At 45.0% G+C, this 19,574-nt stretch overlaps 1 protein-coding gene across 4 annotated transcripts in view; it reads left to right on the forward strand.

The window, feature by feature from the left end:
* Positions 1–19,574, forward strand: part of CFAP299 (cilia and flagella associated protein 299) — a 297,677-nt gene that overhangs the window by 14,578 nt on the left and 263,525 nt on the right. For all 4 annotated transcript variants that reach the window (XM_034431205.3, XM_034431206.3, XM_034431201.3 and 1 more), the window contains exon 2: positions 19–149. In XM_034431205.3, the coding sequence (XP_034287096.2) occupies positions 28–149 (122 nt within the window). In that variant the 5' untranslated portion in view covers positions 19–27. The remainder of the gene's footprint in view (positions 1–18; positions 150–19,574) is intronic.

Consider the following 19,574-nt stretch of genomic DNA (forward strand, 5'->3'; position numbering starts at 1 on the left):
TCTCATTTGCTTCTCCAGAATGAAGAAATGGCCCGCCAATTGGTAGAGCTGGGTTTTCGAGGAAGTGGAGAAGTCTTGAAAAGGGAAGATTTCATCGCCAGGAAATTAGCTGCTGAAGCATCCAGGATCTCAGAGAGACAACAGCAGAAGTAAGTGACCACTTGGTCCTAATGGACCATCTTAGAAGATGTGAAGAAGGGTAATTGAGGAGCAATAAATCTATCCGTTAAAGCAGAGGATCTCCAAACTTGGCAACTTTAAGACTTTGTGGACTTCAACTCCCAGAATTCCTCAGCCTTGGAGGAATTCTTGGAGTTGAAGCCCACAAGTCTTAATCCGAAAGGTGCTTTTTCAAAAGGCAAACTGGACTTTGTTTTTCCTTGAAAATGTTTCGCTTCTCATCCAAGGAGTTTCTTCGGAAAAGCACATTTTGGACAACCATGACTGAAAACCTCCATAGACACAAGTCTTAAAAGTTGCCAAGTTTGGAAGACCCCTGGGTTAAAACACAGCTGTCCAAAACTGAAGAGAGTGTGTGCATCATGAGGTCTATTAGAAGAATTCGAAGAAGCTTTCCCCAACCATGATTTTCTTGCTGGGTTAGAGTGGATTCTCCAGTCGTGCTTATTGGATATTATGGGAGTTAAAAATCGGTTTATTTAAGGAGCACCTGGTTAGAGAAAGTTGTCTTAAATAAATGCATATCCCTATGTCCTAATGCATGTACCATATTTTTTGGACTATAAGAAGCACCTGACTATAAGACGCACCTAAATTTAGAAGAGAAAAACAACAAAAAAAGTTTTTGGCCTCTGCGTGCCCCATTGTTGTTTTTTTCTGAAAAATTGGGCTGAAAAAAGCCTTGAAAATAGGCCAAAAAAAAAGTCTCGAAAATGGGCCAAAAAAGTCTTGAAAACAGGTCGAAAAGAGCTGAAAAAACAAGCCAAAAAACAGGCCAAAAAGCTTCGAAAACAGGCCAAAAAAAGCCTAAAAAATGAGCTGAAAAAAAGCCTAAAAAATGGGCCAAAAAGCCTCGAAAAAAGGACGGAAAGAGCTGAAAAACAAGTCAAAAAAACAGGCCAAAAAAAGCCTCGAAAACAGGCCAAAAAAGCCTAAAAATGGGCCAAAAAAGCCTCGAAAAAAGGCCGAAAAGAGCTGAAAAACAAGCCAAAAAAACAGGCCAAAAAAAGCCTCGAAAACAGGCCAAAAAAGCCTAAAAAATGGGCCAAAAAAGCCTCGAAAACGGGCCGAAAAAAGCCCGGAAAATGGGCCGAAAAAAGGCCTGAACAAGGCCAAAAAAAGGCCCGGTGGGTGGGCGGGGCTTTGGCAATATTTGGTCTATAAATACAGACATTTTCATCCCCTTTTGGGAGACAAAAAAGTGTGTCTTATAGTCTGAAAAATATGGTATTCAGCTAGAGGATTTCAGCTATTTATTTCCATTTCTGAAGGTCCATCAAAAAGGCTGAGGTTTTGCATAAAAGGAAAGTGCTCTCCATGAGGAAGACTGCCTGTGAATATGTCTGCATGGTTGATGTTGGGGGGTCTTTCCTCTTTTTGCCCTTCCAGCTGCAGGCCAGGAATCTGACCATATTTCTCTACTGGACACCCGGGGCAACATCCTTGCCCCTGAAGTGACACAATGTGTGGCTTGCCTCTTTCCATGAATATTGGTGACTGTCAGATCCTTTCTTCATTGACCCTAAAGGACAACTGTTTACATTCCCAAAATAAAATGTACCTCTCATTCAGAAAAATCACCTAGCTTGGTAATTGAACAAACTAGTTTTTGGGCTGAAAAAATACCAACGGAAACCTTTTCTTCATTCTAAGGTTAAAAGAACCCGATAATTTTAGAGGGAAATACAGGTAGTCCTTGTCTTACGACCACAATTGAGCCCAACATTTCTGTTGCTAAGCGAGACAGTTGTTAAGAGAGTTTTACTCCCATTTTACGACCTTTCTTGCCACAGTTATTAAGTGAATCACTGCAGTTATTCAGTCAGTAACATGGTTGTTAAGTGAATCTGGCGTCCCAAGTTACAACAAAGTTGTAACTGTCTGAAGGTCACAAAAGGGGATCACAGGGCCCCCCTGGGACACTGCAACCGTCATAAATATGAGTCAGTTGCCAAAGGTCTGAATTATGATCATGTAACCATGGGGATGCTGCAGTGGTTGTAAGTGTGAAAAACAGTCATACATCACTTTTTTCAGTGCCATTGTCACTTTGAATGTTCACTAAATCCACTGTTATAAGTTGAGGACCATCCGTCCACCAATTGAAGACAATCTCCTGATTGTGAGGCAAGAGCTCTACCACTAGGCCACAGCAGCTGGGTAGATCTGGCCCACAAGGCTGCCCTGGAAACAGCCAATGGACTGGCCCGCGGTGCCTCTGCCAACGAAAATGGAGTTCAGGAGGACTGTGCATGGCCCTCCCCAGCTCCATTTTTGCTGGCAGAGGACTGCAGGAGGCCGACACAGCCAAAAACGGAGCCTGGGAGGGCCGCATGTAACCCTCCCGGGCTCCGTTTTCGCTGGCAGAGGGCTGCAGGATATCGAACTGGCCATGCCCACTCCCCCCCACAGGTCAAACACAACCCTGATGCGGCCCTTGAGGAAATCGAGTTTGACATCCCTGTACTAGAGTGTTTTTCCTTTTTAATACTTGCTTTGTAGTTCTGTATCATTAACAGCAGATGATTGAAGGCCTGTTGAGGTTTGTGTTCTCCCTGTGTCGGGTGTATACAGGCAGTCCTTGACTTACAAATACAGTTGGGGCTGGAACTTCCATCGTTAAGCAGCATGGGGGTTTATTTTATTTATATCAAATTTGTTGGCCGTCCATTTTGACATAGAATACCACTGAAGGCTAGTGGGTCACGTCCGATTTTGCAGCCTTATTTGCTGGGGTCATTAAAGGAATCCAGCTTCCCCGATCTACTTTGCCGGTCAGCAGCCGGTTGGGACGGTCACAAATGGCGATCATGTGATCCTGCATGATCCTGCAATCATTATAAACACATACCAGGTCATGGGACTTCAAGGAGGCTGCAATGGTTGTAAGTGCGAGGACGAGTTGTAAGTCACTTTTTTCAACACCGTTGTAGCTTTGAACGGTTGTTAAAACTATACATATAAAAGGAAAATACCGCTCATGCATCATCATGAAATCTCCAGAACCGTAAAGCCTACAAACTTGAAATTCGGCACATATGTTCCTCTTGGCTTCTAGGTATTCGCTAAGAAAGGATTTTTCAAAATGACCATCAGATCATTAGTATTTCTTATATTATTATTAACACACTCTGATGCTAAGCAGTTAGATGTTGTACTGCCCTTCCCCACCTGAAAGGAACTCTGTTCCAACTGCCACTTTGGCGTGGGCGTGGCCAGTGTGTGACTCATCCGACCTGCAGACTGGGAGTTTAGACATTCCATTCCCCACCTGAAAGGGAGAGAAGGGGATAAGATAGGAGAAGCCTCTGTGAGACAAGCCTGAGAGAGAGAAGGGGGATAGGGGAGGAGAGGCTTCTGTGGGGCAAGCCTGAGGGAGAGAAGAGGAGAGGAGATGCCGATCGTAACTACTCATTATTTTTCAAGCTGTAAATGTCAATTTATCTAGCCTGATCACATAGTTTTGTAGCGAAGTACAGGTATCTAGCTAGTCAAGGGATAGTTGTACCTTGACTAGCTAGATCAAACGCTCTTTGAGTGTTTAAAGTTGCCGACCAGGCAGCCATGGACTCCTGAATGGATTTTTGACATATTACTGCTTTTTTCCTGCTAACCACCCATCTTGCAAATCCAGATCCCCGTGTTGGGGGATTTGTATTCCTCTTATTTTTTTTCCCTTTCTTTTTCTTTTTGGAAGTCTTACTTTGCTTAGACAGCTGTCAGACATATGGTGTCCCATTGGCTGTCAAATTTAAAGTGAAACAGGTTGGAGCAAAACACGGTTCACTTTTTCTCTATTCCCAGCTTTGCATAATCGACCAATGACCTCTGCGCCTTTCATATGCTTTTTTGGAAGATAATGAGAGGGAAAGTTGCAAATTCTCAGCTGTCGAGGAATATTCTACCATATGAGCTCGCCGTTTGAGGATTTTTTTCCCCCTTTTCTTTTGGTGTTAAACTCGCTTTTAAGAGATGAATGTGTGTTCCCTTGGCAGGTGCTGGTTTCTATGTCTTCTAATCCTGGATTAACCATTGGAGTTCACTTGCTAGTTTCTTGCAACAAGAATACTGGACTGAAAGTTAAGAGGTTGTTGTGTAGAATTGGTAAAATGTTTCACAGGAGACAATTTGCCCCATTGCTACAGTGATATCTGGGTACTCATCCTTAATTGGTTCCGGTCAGGGGTGAAATCTACTTACCTTCCCAACCGGTTCGGAAGTGCACATGTTGTGCGGGCCCTCTGCGCATGCGCAGAGGGTAAAAAACAGGTTACTTCCTGGTTAAAACCAGGAAGTAACGACAACTGGGTGGGTGGGTGGAGCCTGGCACAGCCATAGCTACCGGTTTTCTGAACCACCGCCCGCCATCGCTACTGGTTTGGCTAAACCGGGAGCATTTCACCCCTGGGTCCGGTACCCAAAATGATGAGCACCAAACAAAATTTTCCCATAAGCCACGATGGCGCAGTGGTTAGAGTGCATACTGTAGGCTACTTCTGCTGACTGCCGGCTGCCTGCAATTTGGCAGTTCAAATCTCACCAGGCTCAAGGTTGACTCAGCCTTCCATCCTTCCGAGGTGGGTAAAATGAGGACCCAGATTGTTGGGGGCAATAGGCTGACTCTGTAAACTACTTAGATAGGGCTGTAAAGCACTGTAAAGTGGTATATAAGTCTAAGGGTTATTGCTATAAAGAATAAGGTAGTCATCAACTTATGACCAGCTAGGTGACTTTCAGTCAGTCATGTTCTCTCAGCCCAACCCACCTCACAGGCTTGTGGTGGGGAAAAAAGAGAAGGGAAGGAGAATGCGTAGCCCAGGGGTCAGCAATCTGTAGCTCTGGAGCCGCATGTGGCTCTTTCATCCCTCTGCTGTGGCTCCCTGTTACCGGTCGGCTCCACAATTGATAGGGGTTTCAGTTAGGACAGGTAGAGGAAAAAGGATGCCACGCTAGGAGGAGACTCTATGGTGAGGGAACTGGACTTCCGGTCGACAGAGGAAAAAGGATGCTGCGCTAGGAGGAGACTATGGTGGGGGAACCTGACATCCGGTCAGCTCCAGAATTGAATGGGGGGCTTCCGGTTAAGACCTTTGTGGCTCTTTGAGCGTTTAAAGTTGCTGACCCTTGACATAGCTCTATATCAGTTTTTCTCAACTTTTAAGATGCATGGACTTTGTCCCACTGTTTGAATTGGTTTAAGGCCAGAAACCAATGGGCCATGAGTTCCAGTCCTGCCTTAGGCATGAAGCCAATTGAGTGGCTTTTGCCCAAACCCTTTCCCAGCCCTAAGAAGGCAGCCAGGGCAGTGGTGGAATTCACATTTTTTTACTACTGGTTCTGTGGGCGTGGCTTGGTGGGCGTGGTGTGTCTTCGTGGGCGTGGCAGGAGAAGGATACTGCAAAATCCTCATTCCCTCCCCATTCCTGGGGGAAGGATATTGCAAAATCTCCATTCCCACCCCACTCTGGGGCCAGCCAGAGGTGGTATTTGCTGGTTTTCCGAACTACTCAAAATTTTCGCTACCGGTTCTCCAGAACCGGTCAGAACCTGCTGAATTGCACCCCTGGGCCAGGGCAATCCATTTCTCAAAATGCTGCCAATAAATTTATATGGATTTACCCAGGCAAGTCACTGTGAGTGAAGACAGACTTTTTAGGAGAAGAGGGAATGTCCCCGGCCTAGAGTCCAGGGCCTCACACCTTGAAATCATCAGCTGTTGTGCTTCAGATGTTTGCTTCCCCAGCTGATCACTCAAATATAAAGACTCATCAGATCAAGTTGTGAAAGAACCCTCACCTGGGCAATTGGCTGGCACAGGATCAGTCACCAGAAAGGATCAGAAAAAGGTCGCCCACCTCTTTGCCTTTGCAATAAGCCTTCCCCGGCAGAGTCCTTGGCAAGTATGCCCAGCGCCAGGGTCTCGGCAAATGGCAACACGAATAGCCAGATGTTCTCCAGGCAGGGTAGAAAAATGCAAGGATGTTGACGTAAGCAGCTGATTCATGAGTCCTGTGACAGGGGGAGCCAGCCATGGATCTCATGTGCGTGAGGGAGAGAGAGAGGGAGATTGCACCATCTAGAGAGAGATATATAAGCATATTGATGATTAATTACTGTAACACAAAAATGTTCTTTACAGGGTGTGTTGGCTATCTTGAAGACCACCTGTTTCCCTATTTTATTTTATTTTATTTTATTTTATTTTATTTTATTTTATTTTATTTTATTTTATTTTATTTCATTTTATTTTATTTTATTTTATTTTATTTTATTTTATTTATTTTATTTAACTTATATGCCGCCCTATCTCCAATGGACTCAGGGCGGCTCACAACAATAAAATCCACAATAACCACAGTACAAAGTTAAAATACTATTCGGCAAAAAACAAAGTTAAAAGTCATTCGGCAAAAAACAATGGCTACCAGCCTGCCTTCCATTGAGGACCTGTACACTGCATGAGTCCAAAAGAGGGCTGTGAAAAATATCTACAGACCAGGTGTGGGTTCTACTTAGCTTTACTATCGGTTCGCAATGGGGCTGAACGCGCAGTTCTGCGCCTGATGACGTCGGGGTCATATAGAACCGGTCTGAACCGGGGGCAACCCACCACTGTTACAGAGCCCTCACATCCTGGACATAAACTGTTTCAACTTCTATACGCTATAGGGCCATGATGGCGAACCTATGGCACGTGTGCCACAGGTGGCACATGTAGCCATATCAGTGGGCACAGGAGCTCAACTCTGGCGCGCATGCACGTGCCATCCGGTTGATTTTCAGGCCTTCTGGGCCCACCAAAAGTTAGCAAACGGGCCTCCGGGGGGGTGGGGAAGGCAGTTTTTGCCCTCCCCAGACTCCTAGAGAGGCTCTGGAGCCAGGTGAGAGAGAAAAACGGGCCTACCGGGCCGTTGCGTGCAGGAGGGGGGAGGGGGGGTCGCGCGTGCATGCATGGGGGCGGGATGCATAAAATTATGAGTGGGGGCACGTGCGCGCATGCCTCCCCAGCCCCCCCCACTCCTGGCATCCGATGACAAAAAAGTTAGCCATCACTGCTATAGGGCATTGCACACTAGAACAACTAGACACAAGGACAACTACTGTATTTTTCGGAGTATAAGACGCACCTTTTCCCCCCAAAAAAGAGGGTGAAAATCTGGGTGCATCTTAAACTCCAGCTTCTCAAACAGAGGTTTCAGTGGCTGAAAAAAGCATCAAGAAACGAAGCTTCAGAAAAAAAGCCCCAAACAGAGCTTCAGAGGCTTTTTTTCTGAAGCTCTTGTTTCGGAGGCTTGCAGAGGCAGGAAAAAAAGTTTTTTCTGAAACAGAGTTTCAGAAGTTTCAGAGGCAGAAAAAAAAAAGCAAAAAAAAAAGCAAGGCGCAGAGCTCACAACCAAGGAACCTGTTGCTAAAATTCACCCTCTGGGAACAGCTGATTGGGGGTATTCCGGGAGGCCGATCCACTTGCCAATCAGCTTTTTTCTTATTTTCCTCCCCCAAAACTAAGGTGTGTCTTATACTCCGGTGCGTTTTATACTCTGAAAAATACGGTAATTCCCACAACACTGTCAAACTATTTACTAAGATTGTATTACTATTCTCATTCTTCCTATTACCTATCTCTTTTTCTAGTTATGGCTATAACTTTGCTGCTTGTATCTTTACGATTTATATTGTTTATTTAGTTTCCTAACACGATTTCCTAAAGATTGTAAAGGAGTCTTGATACATGGAAATTAGATAAAGCAACTTGATTTTGGGTGGGTGGGGGGAATCTACAAAATAAATCTTCAGATGTTTGCCTTTTTATTGGTTCCTGAAGATTCATCTGTAGCTTTCTGAAAATGATCAGAGGAAGGTAAAGTGCCTTATTGGCCGTGTCAAGAAATAGTGGAAAGTAATCCAAAAGTTTTTTGTTTTTGCTATTTATGTCATGATAGGGATGCGGTGGCTCAGTGGCTAAGACGCTGAACTTGTCGATCGAAAGGTCGGCAGTTCAGCAGTTTGAATCCCTAGTGCTGCGTAACGTGACTTGTCCCAGCTTCTGCCAACCCAGCAGTTCGAAAGCACGTAAAAAGTGCAAGTAGAAAAATAGGGACCACCTTTGGTGGGAAGGTAACAGCGTTCCGTGCACCTTTGGCGTTTAGTCATGCCGGCCACTTGACCACGGAGACGTCTTCGGACAGCGCTGGCTCTTCGGCTTTGAAACAGAGATGAGCACCGCCCCCTAGAGTTGGGAACGACTAGCACATATGTGCAAGGGGAACCTTTACCTTTTATGTCATATAATTGAGGGCATTCTTCAGTTTGTAGCATTCTCGCACACATTAATTCCCCCCCCCACACACACATACTGTATACATCCAACAAACAGAAAAGAGCATTTATTTTAAATAACACACGGAGAGCTACGAACCCTTTTTAATGACTCAAAATATTCTTGTCCTTAACATGTTTACCTTAATATACGATTAAGTCCTTTTTTCTTTTTCTTTTTTGAAAGCTCCAGGTGTGTTTGTGTAGCTTTTCAGTCAGCACAAGTGAATTGGTTACAATAATGCAAATGTTTTTTCACCTGGAAAGGGGCAGCGATAACCAACTTTCTCATTGCTAAGAATAAATATTCTCTCTTTCCCTTTCTCTCTCTCTCTCTCTCTACTTCAGCTTGATAGTTGTGAATGGTTTGGTAGAAAATATCTTGGGAATAAAAGAATTTATCTCAATAGGTCTTGCAAATATATATATGTGTATAAGTATCTTGGGAATAAAAGAATTTATCTCAATAGGTCTTGCAAATATATATGTGTATGTATGTATGTATGTATATATATATATATATATATATATATATATCTTTTGTAAATGCAAAGAACAATAGCAGTGGGAGGTGTGTGTAGGCCTGTGTACATTGGTGTAATAGCTTTCTAACACATTACTCCACAATTTAGAAAGCAAAGGTCTTCCTGTCATATGTATATAAAAATACTGAAAATGAAATAACCCACTCTGAGTGTTTGGGAGAAGACAGGGTTGAGAAACCTAGACAGATGGCATTTGAATCTAATCAACAATGTACTGTAGAATGAAGGGTGAAATACGAAATGCAAACAAATGTTTGATCGGTTTCTTTTGAGGTAAAAATGGCACGATCTGCCAACACAAAATTTAGTATGGACGGAGAGCAATAGCACTTAGATTTGTATACCGCTTTGTGGTGTTTTACAGCACTCTCTAAGCCAGGGGTGTCAAACTCAAGGCCCGGGGGCCGCATACGGCCTGTGGGATGCTTAGATCTGGCCCGTGGGGCCACACTGGAGACAGCAAAGGACCGGCCTGCGGTGTGTCTGCCAGTGAAAACAGAATTTGGGGGAGCCACGGCGGCCCTCCCAAGCTCTGTTTTTGCTGGCAGAGGGTTGCAGGAGGCTGTCACAGCCGAAAACGGAGCTCAGGAGCCTGTTTTTGCTGGCAGAGAGCTCAGGCCACCGCAGGCGCCCCCAACACAAGCGACATTGAGCTGGCCATGCCCCCCCTGGCCATGGCTACTCTGCCCCCCTGAGGTGAAACACAACCCTGATGCAGCCCTCAATGAAATCAAGTTTGACACCCCTGCTCTAAGCGGTTTACAGAGTCAACCTATTGCCCCCAAGAATCTGGGTCCTCATTTTGCCCACCTCCGAAAGATGGTAGACTGCGTCAACCTTGAGCCGGTGAGATTCGAACTGCTGGCTATTTTTTTATAGTGTGGTGATCAAAACTGGATGCAGTATTCTAGGTGGGGTCTTACTAAGGCTTTATAGAGTGGTATTAGTACCTCCCTTGATCTTGATTGTATCCCTCTGTTCAGCGGTGGGTTTCAACAAATTTTACTGCTGGTTCTGTGGGTGTGACTTGGTGAGCGTGGCAGGGGAAGGATACTGTAAAATCTCCATTCCCATCTCCACTCCAGGGGAAGGATACTGTAAAATCTCCATTCCCTCCCCAATCCAGGGGAAGGTTACTTCAAAATCCCCATTTCCTCCCGATCAGCTGGGACTTGGGAGGCATAGATGGGAGCAGGGCCAGTCAGAATTTTTACTACCGGTTCTCCGAACTACTCAAAATTTCCGCTACCGGTTCTCCAGAACTGGTAAGAACCTGCTGAAACCCACCTCTGCCTCTGTTAATGCAATTTAGGATTGCATTGGCTTTTTTGACTGCCGCTGCCACACATTGCTGGCTCACATTTAATTGGTTGCCCACTACGACTCCAAGAATCCTGGGCCCTATTGTGGCCGTAATTCGAGGACTACCCTTACTGGTGGAAAGCATAATCCTTTCCTTGTTTTTAACGGCTCGCAGAGCTGGTGCTAAAACCTGCAGTTTAGATAAATAAGGAAAGCCAGGGGAGTGCCAAGGTTTATAATACGAGATGGCAAGCTCATGAAGTTTGCTATCCAGCCCTATGATCTTATACATGGCTCTGTGTCTCATCCATCTTTCCAATTTCCAAATGAGTTACTGGAAGTACAGCTCCAGGTGTGCTTAATGGCAGAGCTGTCTGCTCCAATAAGCACCTGCGGCTATCCAGGCAAACCAAAACATGAAAACGCCGCAGGTTATTGCAGCCGTGCCCACCTGGTTCTGCATTACTGTGGCAGCCTTGTTTTACCAAAAAAAAGGGGGAAAAATAATAATAATGAAGTCCTTCACTTCTTCCAGAAGCGGTCAATTTGTCTCAAAGGTGTTGAAACTGGTTTGGTACCTTTTAATCCCCAGGCTGAATCTGTGGTGGCTTGGGTGTCCCCTGATACCTGTTTTAATACCTACTAGCTTTCTTTAAAATAATACATATTTTTTTTAAAAAAAATCCTGGGAAGTGAAAGTGCTGTCGAACAAAGCATCAGACTCAAGAATATTTTTTTAAAAAAAACAAACTCTAAGTGTGATTCTGTGGGTCCCCAATTTTCCTCGACTTGCAACACAGTTGAACTATTTGAGTGAGTTTTGTCCCCGTTTTACGACTTTTCTTGCCACCGTTGCTCAGCGAATCACTGCAGTCGTAAAGTTAGTAACATGGTCGTTAAGTGGATCTGCCTTCCCCGTTGACTTGGCTGATAAGAAGGTCGCAAAAGTTGAGGACGTGACCCCGGGGGACACTGCAACAGTCATAAATTTGAGACCGTTGCCAAGCGTCCAAATTTTGATCACATGACCATGGGGATGCCGCTGTTCTGCCCCAGCTACGGACCCCAAAGAACGCAGCACACACAAAGTCCGTTCAAACCTTAGTTTACTAAATAAACCAGTGTTTTACAACGACGGCTGTTAATTAACTGCATTACCAGCTGCCAAGAATTCAAAGAATAATACTGAAAGCTTACTGTGGTTGGCAGAATGCCCAGAAGCAATTTGCAGGAAGCTGATAAGGTAAGCAAGACAAGACATGAAGGTATGTGAACGAAGTTGTTCCTTGCAAATTGCTTCAGTCGGCGTTCCTCCTTAAATAGGCTAAGGGAGTGGCCAATTAGCCCCAATTTGCCCCTCCTCCTGAGGAGCCACTCCTGCCTTTTGGCAGCTCTGCGCCCCTGTGCATCGAGAAGAGGCTCCTTCCTCCTCTTCGTCCTCTTCACTTAAGGGAGCTTCTGGAGGTTCTGAAGGCCCTGGCTGAATACCCGCCTCTGGCACCACATCTTCTCCATCCTCCTCATTGTCCGACTCAAGAGCCAGCTGCACAGGCTGCTGGCGCAGCACCACACCAGCCTCCTCACTGTCTGAATCAGCTACTAACTGCACAGGCCGTGTACGGGCCACAACAGCTGTAAATATGAAAACTGGTCATAAAAGCCCCTCTTTTTTTCAGTGCTGTTTGTAACTTCGAACGGTCACTAAATGAACTGTTGTAAGGCAAGGACAACCTGTATTGTCCTGCATTGTGCTGTTAGAGACTGACCTCTGCATTTCCTGGAAAACATTCGTTGCATTCTTCTTAGCAATGCCCTTTGCAAATGGTTTTGCTTAAAGGTTGCCTGCTGACTAACTCAGCCGCCGCTCCTTGCAAATTCAGTGAGTTATTTACCCCTAGGATTTTATTACCACAGGTGTACTTCCCATTGGAGGGATGCTGTGGGCAAACTTGCAATTGATTAAAAGCTGTTTTATTTATGCACCTGCCCCCTTCCCCCCCCCCAAGGATTTCAAAGGTAGGGAAGATGCCAGGAGAGAGAAAAAAAGCATGGAGAGAGCCACCCTCCCTCCCACCCACTGACATAGTTGTAAAATTAATTTCCTCCTTAGGGGAAATCGAATGAAATGGCATATAAGCAATTCCCCAAAACAGTTGAACTGCAACTCCAGAGCTGCAGGTGTTCAAAATCCATTTCAAGGATGCATACCAGTGAATTCCAGTAGCTGCCAAGGACGTTAAGTGCAAATCCTTTTGGGAAACTTGCTTTTTTATTTGTTGTTGTTGTTGTTTTGAAAACTCCCCAGTTCGAATTGCTCACCAAGTCTAAAAAAAACCCAAACGAAGCTTCATCTCCTCGCTGACGATTAGGAGGGCACTGCGCAGTGGTGAAATTCAATTTTTTTTACTACCGGTTCTGTGGGCATGGCTTGGTGGGCATGGTGTGGCTTGGTGGGCGTGGCAGGGGAAGGATACTGCAAAATCTCCATTCCCTCCCCACTCTGGGGCCAGCCAAAGATGGCATTTGTCAGTTCTCCGAACTACTCAAAATTTCCACTACCGGTTCTGCAGAACCTGTCAGGACCTGCTGGATTTCACCCCTGGCACTGCATCCTTTCCAATCTTTCTGCCTTCAGCACTTTTTGAAATAAGTTTTTATTTGCATATTGCAACTCTTCTTCTTCTTCTTTTTTTTTTTACAAGTCATGGCGCTTCGTAATACACCATAGGATTTTTTTAAAAAAAGCTTTAAAAAACTATACATGGCATATAACGAGAAATTGCAAAGTGTCAGCTTTAGCTGCAAGGGGAATGAATGAGGGACTTGGCCTGCCTGTAATTACAGGTAGTCCCTGACTTACGACCGCAATTGAGTCCAAAATTTCTGTTGCTAAACGAGACAGTATTTAAGTGAGCTTTGTTCTGTTTTATGACTTTTCTTGCCACAGGTGTTAAGAGAATCACCGCAGTTGTTATGTTAGCAACACGGTCGTTAAGCGAATCTGGCTTCCCTATTGACTTCGCTTGACAGAAGGTCGTAAAAGGGGATCACATGACCCTGGTGCACAGCAACGGTCATAAGTATGAAGCAGTTGCCAAGTGTGTGGACTTTGATCACATCTCCATGGGGATGTTCCAATGGTCATAAGTGTGAAAAATGGTTGTAAGTCACTTTTTTAGTGCGGTTGTAACTTCAAGGAGTCGCTAAATGGTGGCTGGTGGCTCAGCAGACTGATAGCATTGTGATTAACACCAGCTGTCTGCAATTACTGTAAGTTCGAATCTCACCAGGCTCAAGGTTGACTCAGCCTTCCATCCTTTCTAAGGTAGGTAAAATGAGGACCCAGTTTGTGGTATGATATTTCGTTGCGTACAGTTCTCAAAGGATCTCCACCTCTAATATACACTACATAAACATGACAAAATAAATAAATCAATACAAAATTATGCATATACCCACATATATTACATGACACAGAGAAACAACACAGTCTAATCTGGATGTATACATGTACATGGTGAGAAAAATGAAACTTGCGAGTTTACCAAACGGATGGCAGAGGGAACAAAGCTGTTACAGAATCTGGTAATCCTGCTAGAAATACAATGTAGTACATTGATGGGTAGCCATTTTGTTATAGCGTGCCGAAATTACGTGCACACACATGCGACACAATGTATGCGTGCCTGCACCCATAATGCAATGTGAGCATGACCCCCTCGCGCCCCAGCCCCCCTGGCATGTGCACGCAACCCCCCATGCTCCCCCTGTCCCCCCACACATGTGCAGGTGACCCCCCCTACAATAACATTGGCTGGCCACGCCCCCAAACCGGTCCCCGGCCTTGTCGCTGCTCGCTTACCCCGCCCACCTCATCAGAGGCTTTTTTTTTTTTTTTTACTTTTAAAAGCATTTTTTCTACAACCTCTTCGGCTGAAAAAATGCTTTTAAAAGTAAAAAAAAAAAAAAAAAGCCTCTGATGATCCTGCGTCTCAGCTGGGATCATCAGAGGCTTTTCAAAGCATTGTTTTCTACAACCTCTTCAGCCGAAGAGGTGGTAAAAAAAATGCTTTGAAAAGCCTCTGACGATCTCAGCTGAGTTGCCTGATCGGCAGAGGCTTTTCAAAGCATTGTTTTCTGCAACCTCTTAAGGTTGTAGAAAAAATTATTATTATTATTATTATTATTATTATTTATTGAATTTGTATACCGCCCTACTTCCGAAGGACTCAGGGCGGTGAACAGCCAGATAAAATACATATAATACAAATGTTAAAATAAAATGCTTTTAAAATAAAATGCTTTTAAAAGTTAAAAAAAAAAAAGGTTGGCCACACCCACCCAGTCACATTACTCCCCACCAAGCCATGCCCACAAAATAAGCCACGCCCACAGAACCAGTAGTAAAAAAATTTAGAATCCACCCCTGGCCTGGATGTCATGATATGCCTGGCACTTGACATTATGACCGTTTTTTCACATGACGGTTGCAGCATTCTCAGGATCCTATGACCCAAATTCAGACGCTTGGCAACTGGTTCATATTTATGACGGGATCATGTGATCCCCTTTTGCGACCTTCTGACAAGCAAAGTCAATGGGGAAGACCCAGATTCACTTAAGAACCGTGTGGCGCACTTAATCAACTGCAGTGATTCCCTGAACAACGGCGGCAAGGAAGGTTGTGCAATGGGGCGAGGCTTATTTAACAACGGTCTCACTTAGCAACGGAAAGGTTGGGGTCAACCGTGGTCATAAGTGGAGGTCTGCCTGTATTATGAAAGCTCTGTGAGGCTTCTTTAAAACTGCATCGGGAGAAATCCCTTGCCAAAGTTCCTGCGGTTTTATAAAACATATGAATTTAATGCCGGGAGTTCCAACAGCAGGTCATTTCTTGAGTTGATCAGTGAAATTAATTTCAGACGGGCAGTTTGTTACTCAGATCAGGGATGATTTGCAGGATACCAGATTGAAATGGCAGGTTCTGTGTGCTGATTTATTGTGACGACTGATTACTTGCAAAGCAGACTTATCAGTGCAATAAGACATTATCCGGGTGGAACATCAAAAAAAACAAAAAAAAAAACAATATTTTTGATGTACCAGCATATGTCTTACACTTGTAAAGGTTCAGCTGAGTCCTGAGAAAATTATCTGTGATATTTCACTGGCAATCGTGTTTTTGTCTAGATCAGGGGTCCGCAACCTTAAATATTCAAAGAGCCATTTGGACCCGTTTCCCACAGAAAAAAAAAAACACCGGGAGCCACAAAACAAGACCGTTGAAACGGTCACGGAATGAGCTTCATCAGTTCTGATGGCGAGGTGATGGAAGAATAGGGTGGGATGGAAGGCTTACATTTCTTTGCAGTCATCTGGTCATTAGTACTCCCTCTGAGAGCTCCTGAGGCTCCTTGGGAATTTATCTGTGCCCTCGGGGTCACCTGAATCAGGGTGCAATTGGTTGTGGAATCTTCTTGGAATTGCCACAAGGGCTGCCTTGGAGACTGGAGATAGGTGGTATCTTATTCCTCCTCCGCTTTTGAGGGAGGGATGTTTAATTCTAACATGGATGGATTATTTTATCCCTCTTTCAGACCAATGCTTCCTCTCTAGCCCAAAGATGGACTTTACTGTCTTCAAAAGAGTGAGGTTTGTCCTTCAAATGCAGATGGACCGCTTAATCTTGTCCTGGTGGGTCTGATCTCCTCTGTTGTGCCATGTATAGAATAGAATAACAGAGTTGGAAGGGACCTTGGAGGTCTTCTAGTCCAACCCCCTGCTTTGGCAGGAAACCCTACACTACTCCAGACAAATGGTTATCCAACATCTTCTTTAAAACTTCCAGTGTTGGAGCATTCACAACTTCTGGAGGCAAGTTGTTCCATTGATTAATTGTTCTCAGTGTCAGGAAATTTCTCCTTAGTTCTAGGTTGCTTCTCTCCTTGATTAGTTTACACCCATTGCTTCTTGTCCTGCCTTCAGGTGCTTTGGAGAATAGCTTGACTCCCTCTTCTTTGTGGCAGCCCCTGAGATAGTGGAACACTGCTATCATGTCTCCCCTAGTCCTTCTTTTCCTTAAACTAGACCAGGGGTCTGCAACCTTAAATACTCAAAGAGCCATTTGGAGCCATTTCCCACAGAAAAGAAAACACCGGGAGCCACAAAACCTGGGTGGGCGTGGCCAACCCAATGTCACTCACTTCCACCAGTCACATGACCCCCCCTAACCACGCCTACCCAGCCGGTCATTAGGGCAGAGAACCAGTTGTTAAAAAAGACCGGGAACCACAAAATCCTTTTGACATCTCTCTCTCTCCCCTCCCTCCCTCCCCCCTCTCTCCCGCTCTCTCTGTATCTCTCTGTCTCTACCCTGGCCGCTTCTACATCCCCCGCCATCGCCCTTACCTTCTCAGGCCAGGCGAGGAGTGGCTGGGAGGGGAGGGCCAGCCAGTGATCTCCTGTGACAGGGAGCCACAGCAGAGGGCCCAAAGAACCACATGCGACTCTGGAGCCGCAGGTTGCTGACCCCCGAACTAGACATACCCAGTTCCTGCAACCGTTCTTTGTACAGTTTATTTGGGAAGTGTATTTGGGAAGCGCATATCCTTAAGTTGCAAAGCAGTTCTGAAAGTGGTACCTCACGATTTCGTTTCAGAGGTGGAATGAATGTGCACATTTGAATACTTTCTAGAAATCGGAAAGTTGATAATTAGGGATTCCACGGGTAAGCAGGAAATGAATAGGGAGGTTCTCGGACATATGGTGCCAAGTTCAGCTGCAGGCTGTTCGTATGAATTATGTAACCCGACATCAAAGTCTTAAAAATACGGTTCGAACATGCAGATTCGCTGTACTTCCAACGGATTGATTAGCACATTGATGCCAGATGATGCCTTCAGGATTTCAAAGACGAGCCACGTTGGAAGGAGGGAGGCAGACGTTGTGTATATATTCTCCAGCATGGAATCAATAAACAGTGAGATTCCTCCATAATTATGATCTTTGCTGTTTTTGGCAGCCACATGTGTTTCGGAGGGATGATCTGTATCTTCCTTTTAACAAGATATCTGTTGTTTGTCTCTATCAGTATGGGTCTGTGGCCATATCCGTTTCCTCTTCTTGCATACCGCGCTCTTACGGTTTATATGGGTATTCATCAGCTGCTCCCTGCATATTTGCGGGATTGAACCTCTTCCTAAAAACATTCCTCTCCTTCTGAAGCAAACATATGGTTCTTCCTAAGTATCTAAACAGTAGTGGTTTTGTAGAAAAATGTTCCCATCTTTTCCTCTGATCCTTAAAGGATACGTCTTGCAGGAATTCTTGGGCAAACCGCTGCAATCAATCCCTAACTCCTGTTTGATCTGAAGGTGCGTTTTTCAGTCCCTCGGATGGAACAAAAGTAACAACGCAGCAAAGCTATACAGAGGTATTTGTGGGAGGAAACAACTCTTAATGAACAAGCCTTAACTTCTTAATGGATTTGTGCATTTCTCATGTTAGAATGATTTCCCCCTTCGATGTTGATCTCTGATTCGTCTCATTCATCAGGCAGAGACCAGGGTCTGAAGGTGTTTCAAATTCGGCACGAAGTATTTTCCAACTGAAACAGAGCAGTGGTGAAATTCAGCCGGTTCTATCCGGATCACGCGATCCGGTAGGGCCAGTGGCGGGAGGCTCTGCCCACCCGCCCGGACGTCCTCACGTCCTGTTTTTGACCCTCTGCGCATGTGCAGAAGACTCCGTGCATGCGAGGAGGAGGCGCGAACATTCACATATGCGAACCGGTAGCGAAGGTAAGTGAATTTGACCCCCTTAGAATATTTAGAGTTTGTTTATTGTGGGGGCAATAAGCTGACTTTGTATAAATATACAAAAGTATGAAGGCTATTGCTTAACGCATTGTAAGCCGCCCTGAGTCTCCGGAGAAGGGCAGCATATAAATCAAATTAAAAAATAAAAATAAAAAATAGAGTTCTAAATACTCTCCAGATGCTCAAAAATTCCCATGTTGTGCTTGAAAGAGCTGTTGTCTTCTTCAAAATGAGAGTTGTGCGCTTGGAGCAGAACACGTTGGAATTTGAACAGTTCAAATTGGAAATATGTTGCATGACCCCGACAAATACATTGAAAACCACCAGCGATGGACCACTTGAACTTTGGGAGGCGAACTGTTCCATTAATGAATTGTTCTCAGCTTCAGAAATTCATACTTATTTCCAGGTTCGATCTCCCTTTAATGAACTTCCGCCCATTGCTTCTTGCCCTGTCGTCAGGCCCCTTGGAGAACATGTTAATCCTCTCTTCTTGTGTGATGGCCCTTCAAGTTACTTCTCGTTACTTCTCGTCTGGATTACTGCAACGCTCTCTACATGGGGCTCCCCTTGAGGTGCACTCGGAGGCTCCAACTGGCGCAGAGTGCGGCCGCGCGGGTGGTGATGGGAGCGACATGGAGTTCCCATGTGACACCTCTCCTGCGCGAGCTGCACTGGCTCCCGGTGGTCTTCCGAGTGCGCTTCAAGGTTCTGGTTATCACCTTCAAAGCGCTCCATGGCTTAGGACCTGGTTATTTACGGGACCGCCTGCTACCACCAATAGCCTCCCACCGGCCAGTACGCTCCCATAGAGAGGGGCTCCTCTGGGTGCCGTCGGCCAAACAATGTCGGCTGTCGGCCCCTAGGGGGAGAGCCTTCTCTCTGGGGGCACCTACGATTTGGAACGAGCTCCCCCCGGAGATACGTAGGATCCCGGATCTGCGCACCTTCCGCCGCGCGCTTAAGACTTTTCTATTTTATCAAGCTGGCCTGGCCTAAATCTTCCCCCTTTTTAAATGTGGAAATTTTAAATTTTTAAATTTTAAATTCGTCTTTTTATAGGGGTATGGGTAAGGCATTTTAAATTGGGGAGCCACTTTAGATTTAATTCTGTTTTAAACGTATTTTAATTGTTTATATTGTATGTTTTTAACTTTGGCTGTTCACCGCCCCGAGTCCTTCGGGAGAGGGGGCGGTATAAAAATCTAATAAATAAAATAAATAAAATAAATAAGTATTGGAAGACAGCTATCATATCACCCCTAATCCTTCTCTTCATTAAACTAGACCAGGGCAGGGGTGAAATCTAAAATTTGTTACTACCGGTTCTGTGGACGTGGCTTGGTGGGAGGTGGGGGTAATGTGACTGGATGGGTGTGGCCAACTTTTTTTTTTTTTTACTTTTAAAAGCTTT

The sequence above is a fragment of the Pantherophis guttatus genome, chromosome 8 (genome assembly GCF_059756535.1).
Source record: "Pantherophis guttatus breed Tessera chromosome 8, ASM5975653v1, whole genome shotgun sequence".
Lineage (NCBI taxonomy): Eukaryota > Metazoa > Chordata > Lepidosauria > Squamata > Colubridae > Pantherophis > Pantherophis guttatus.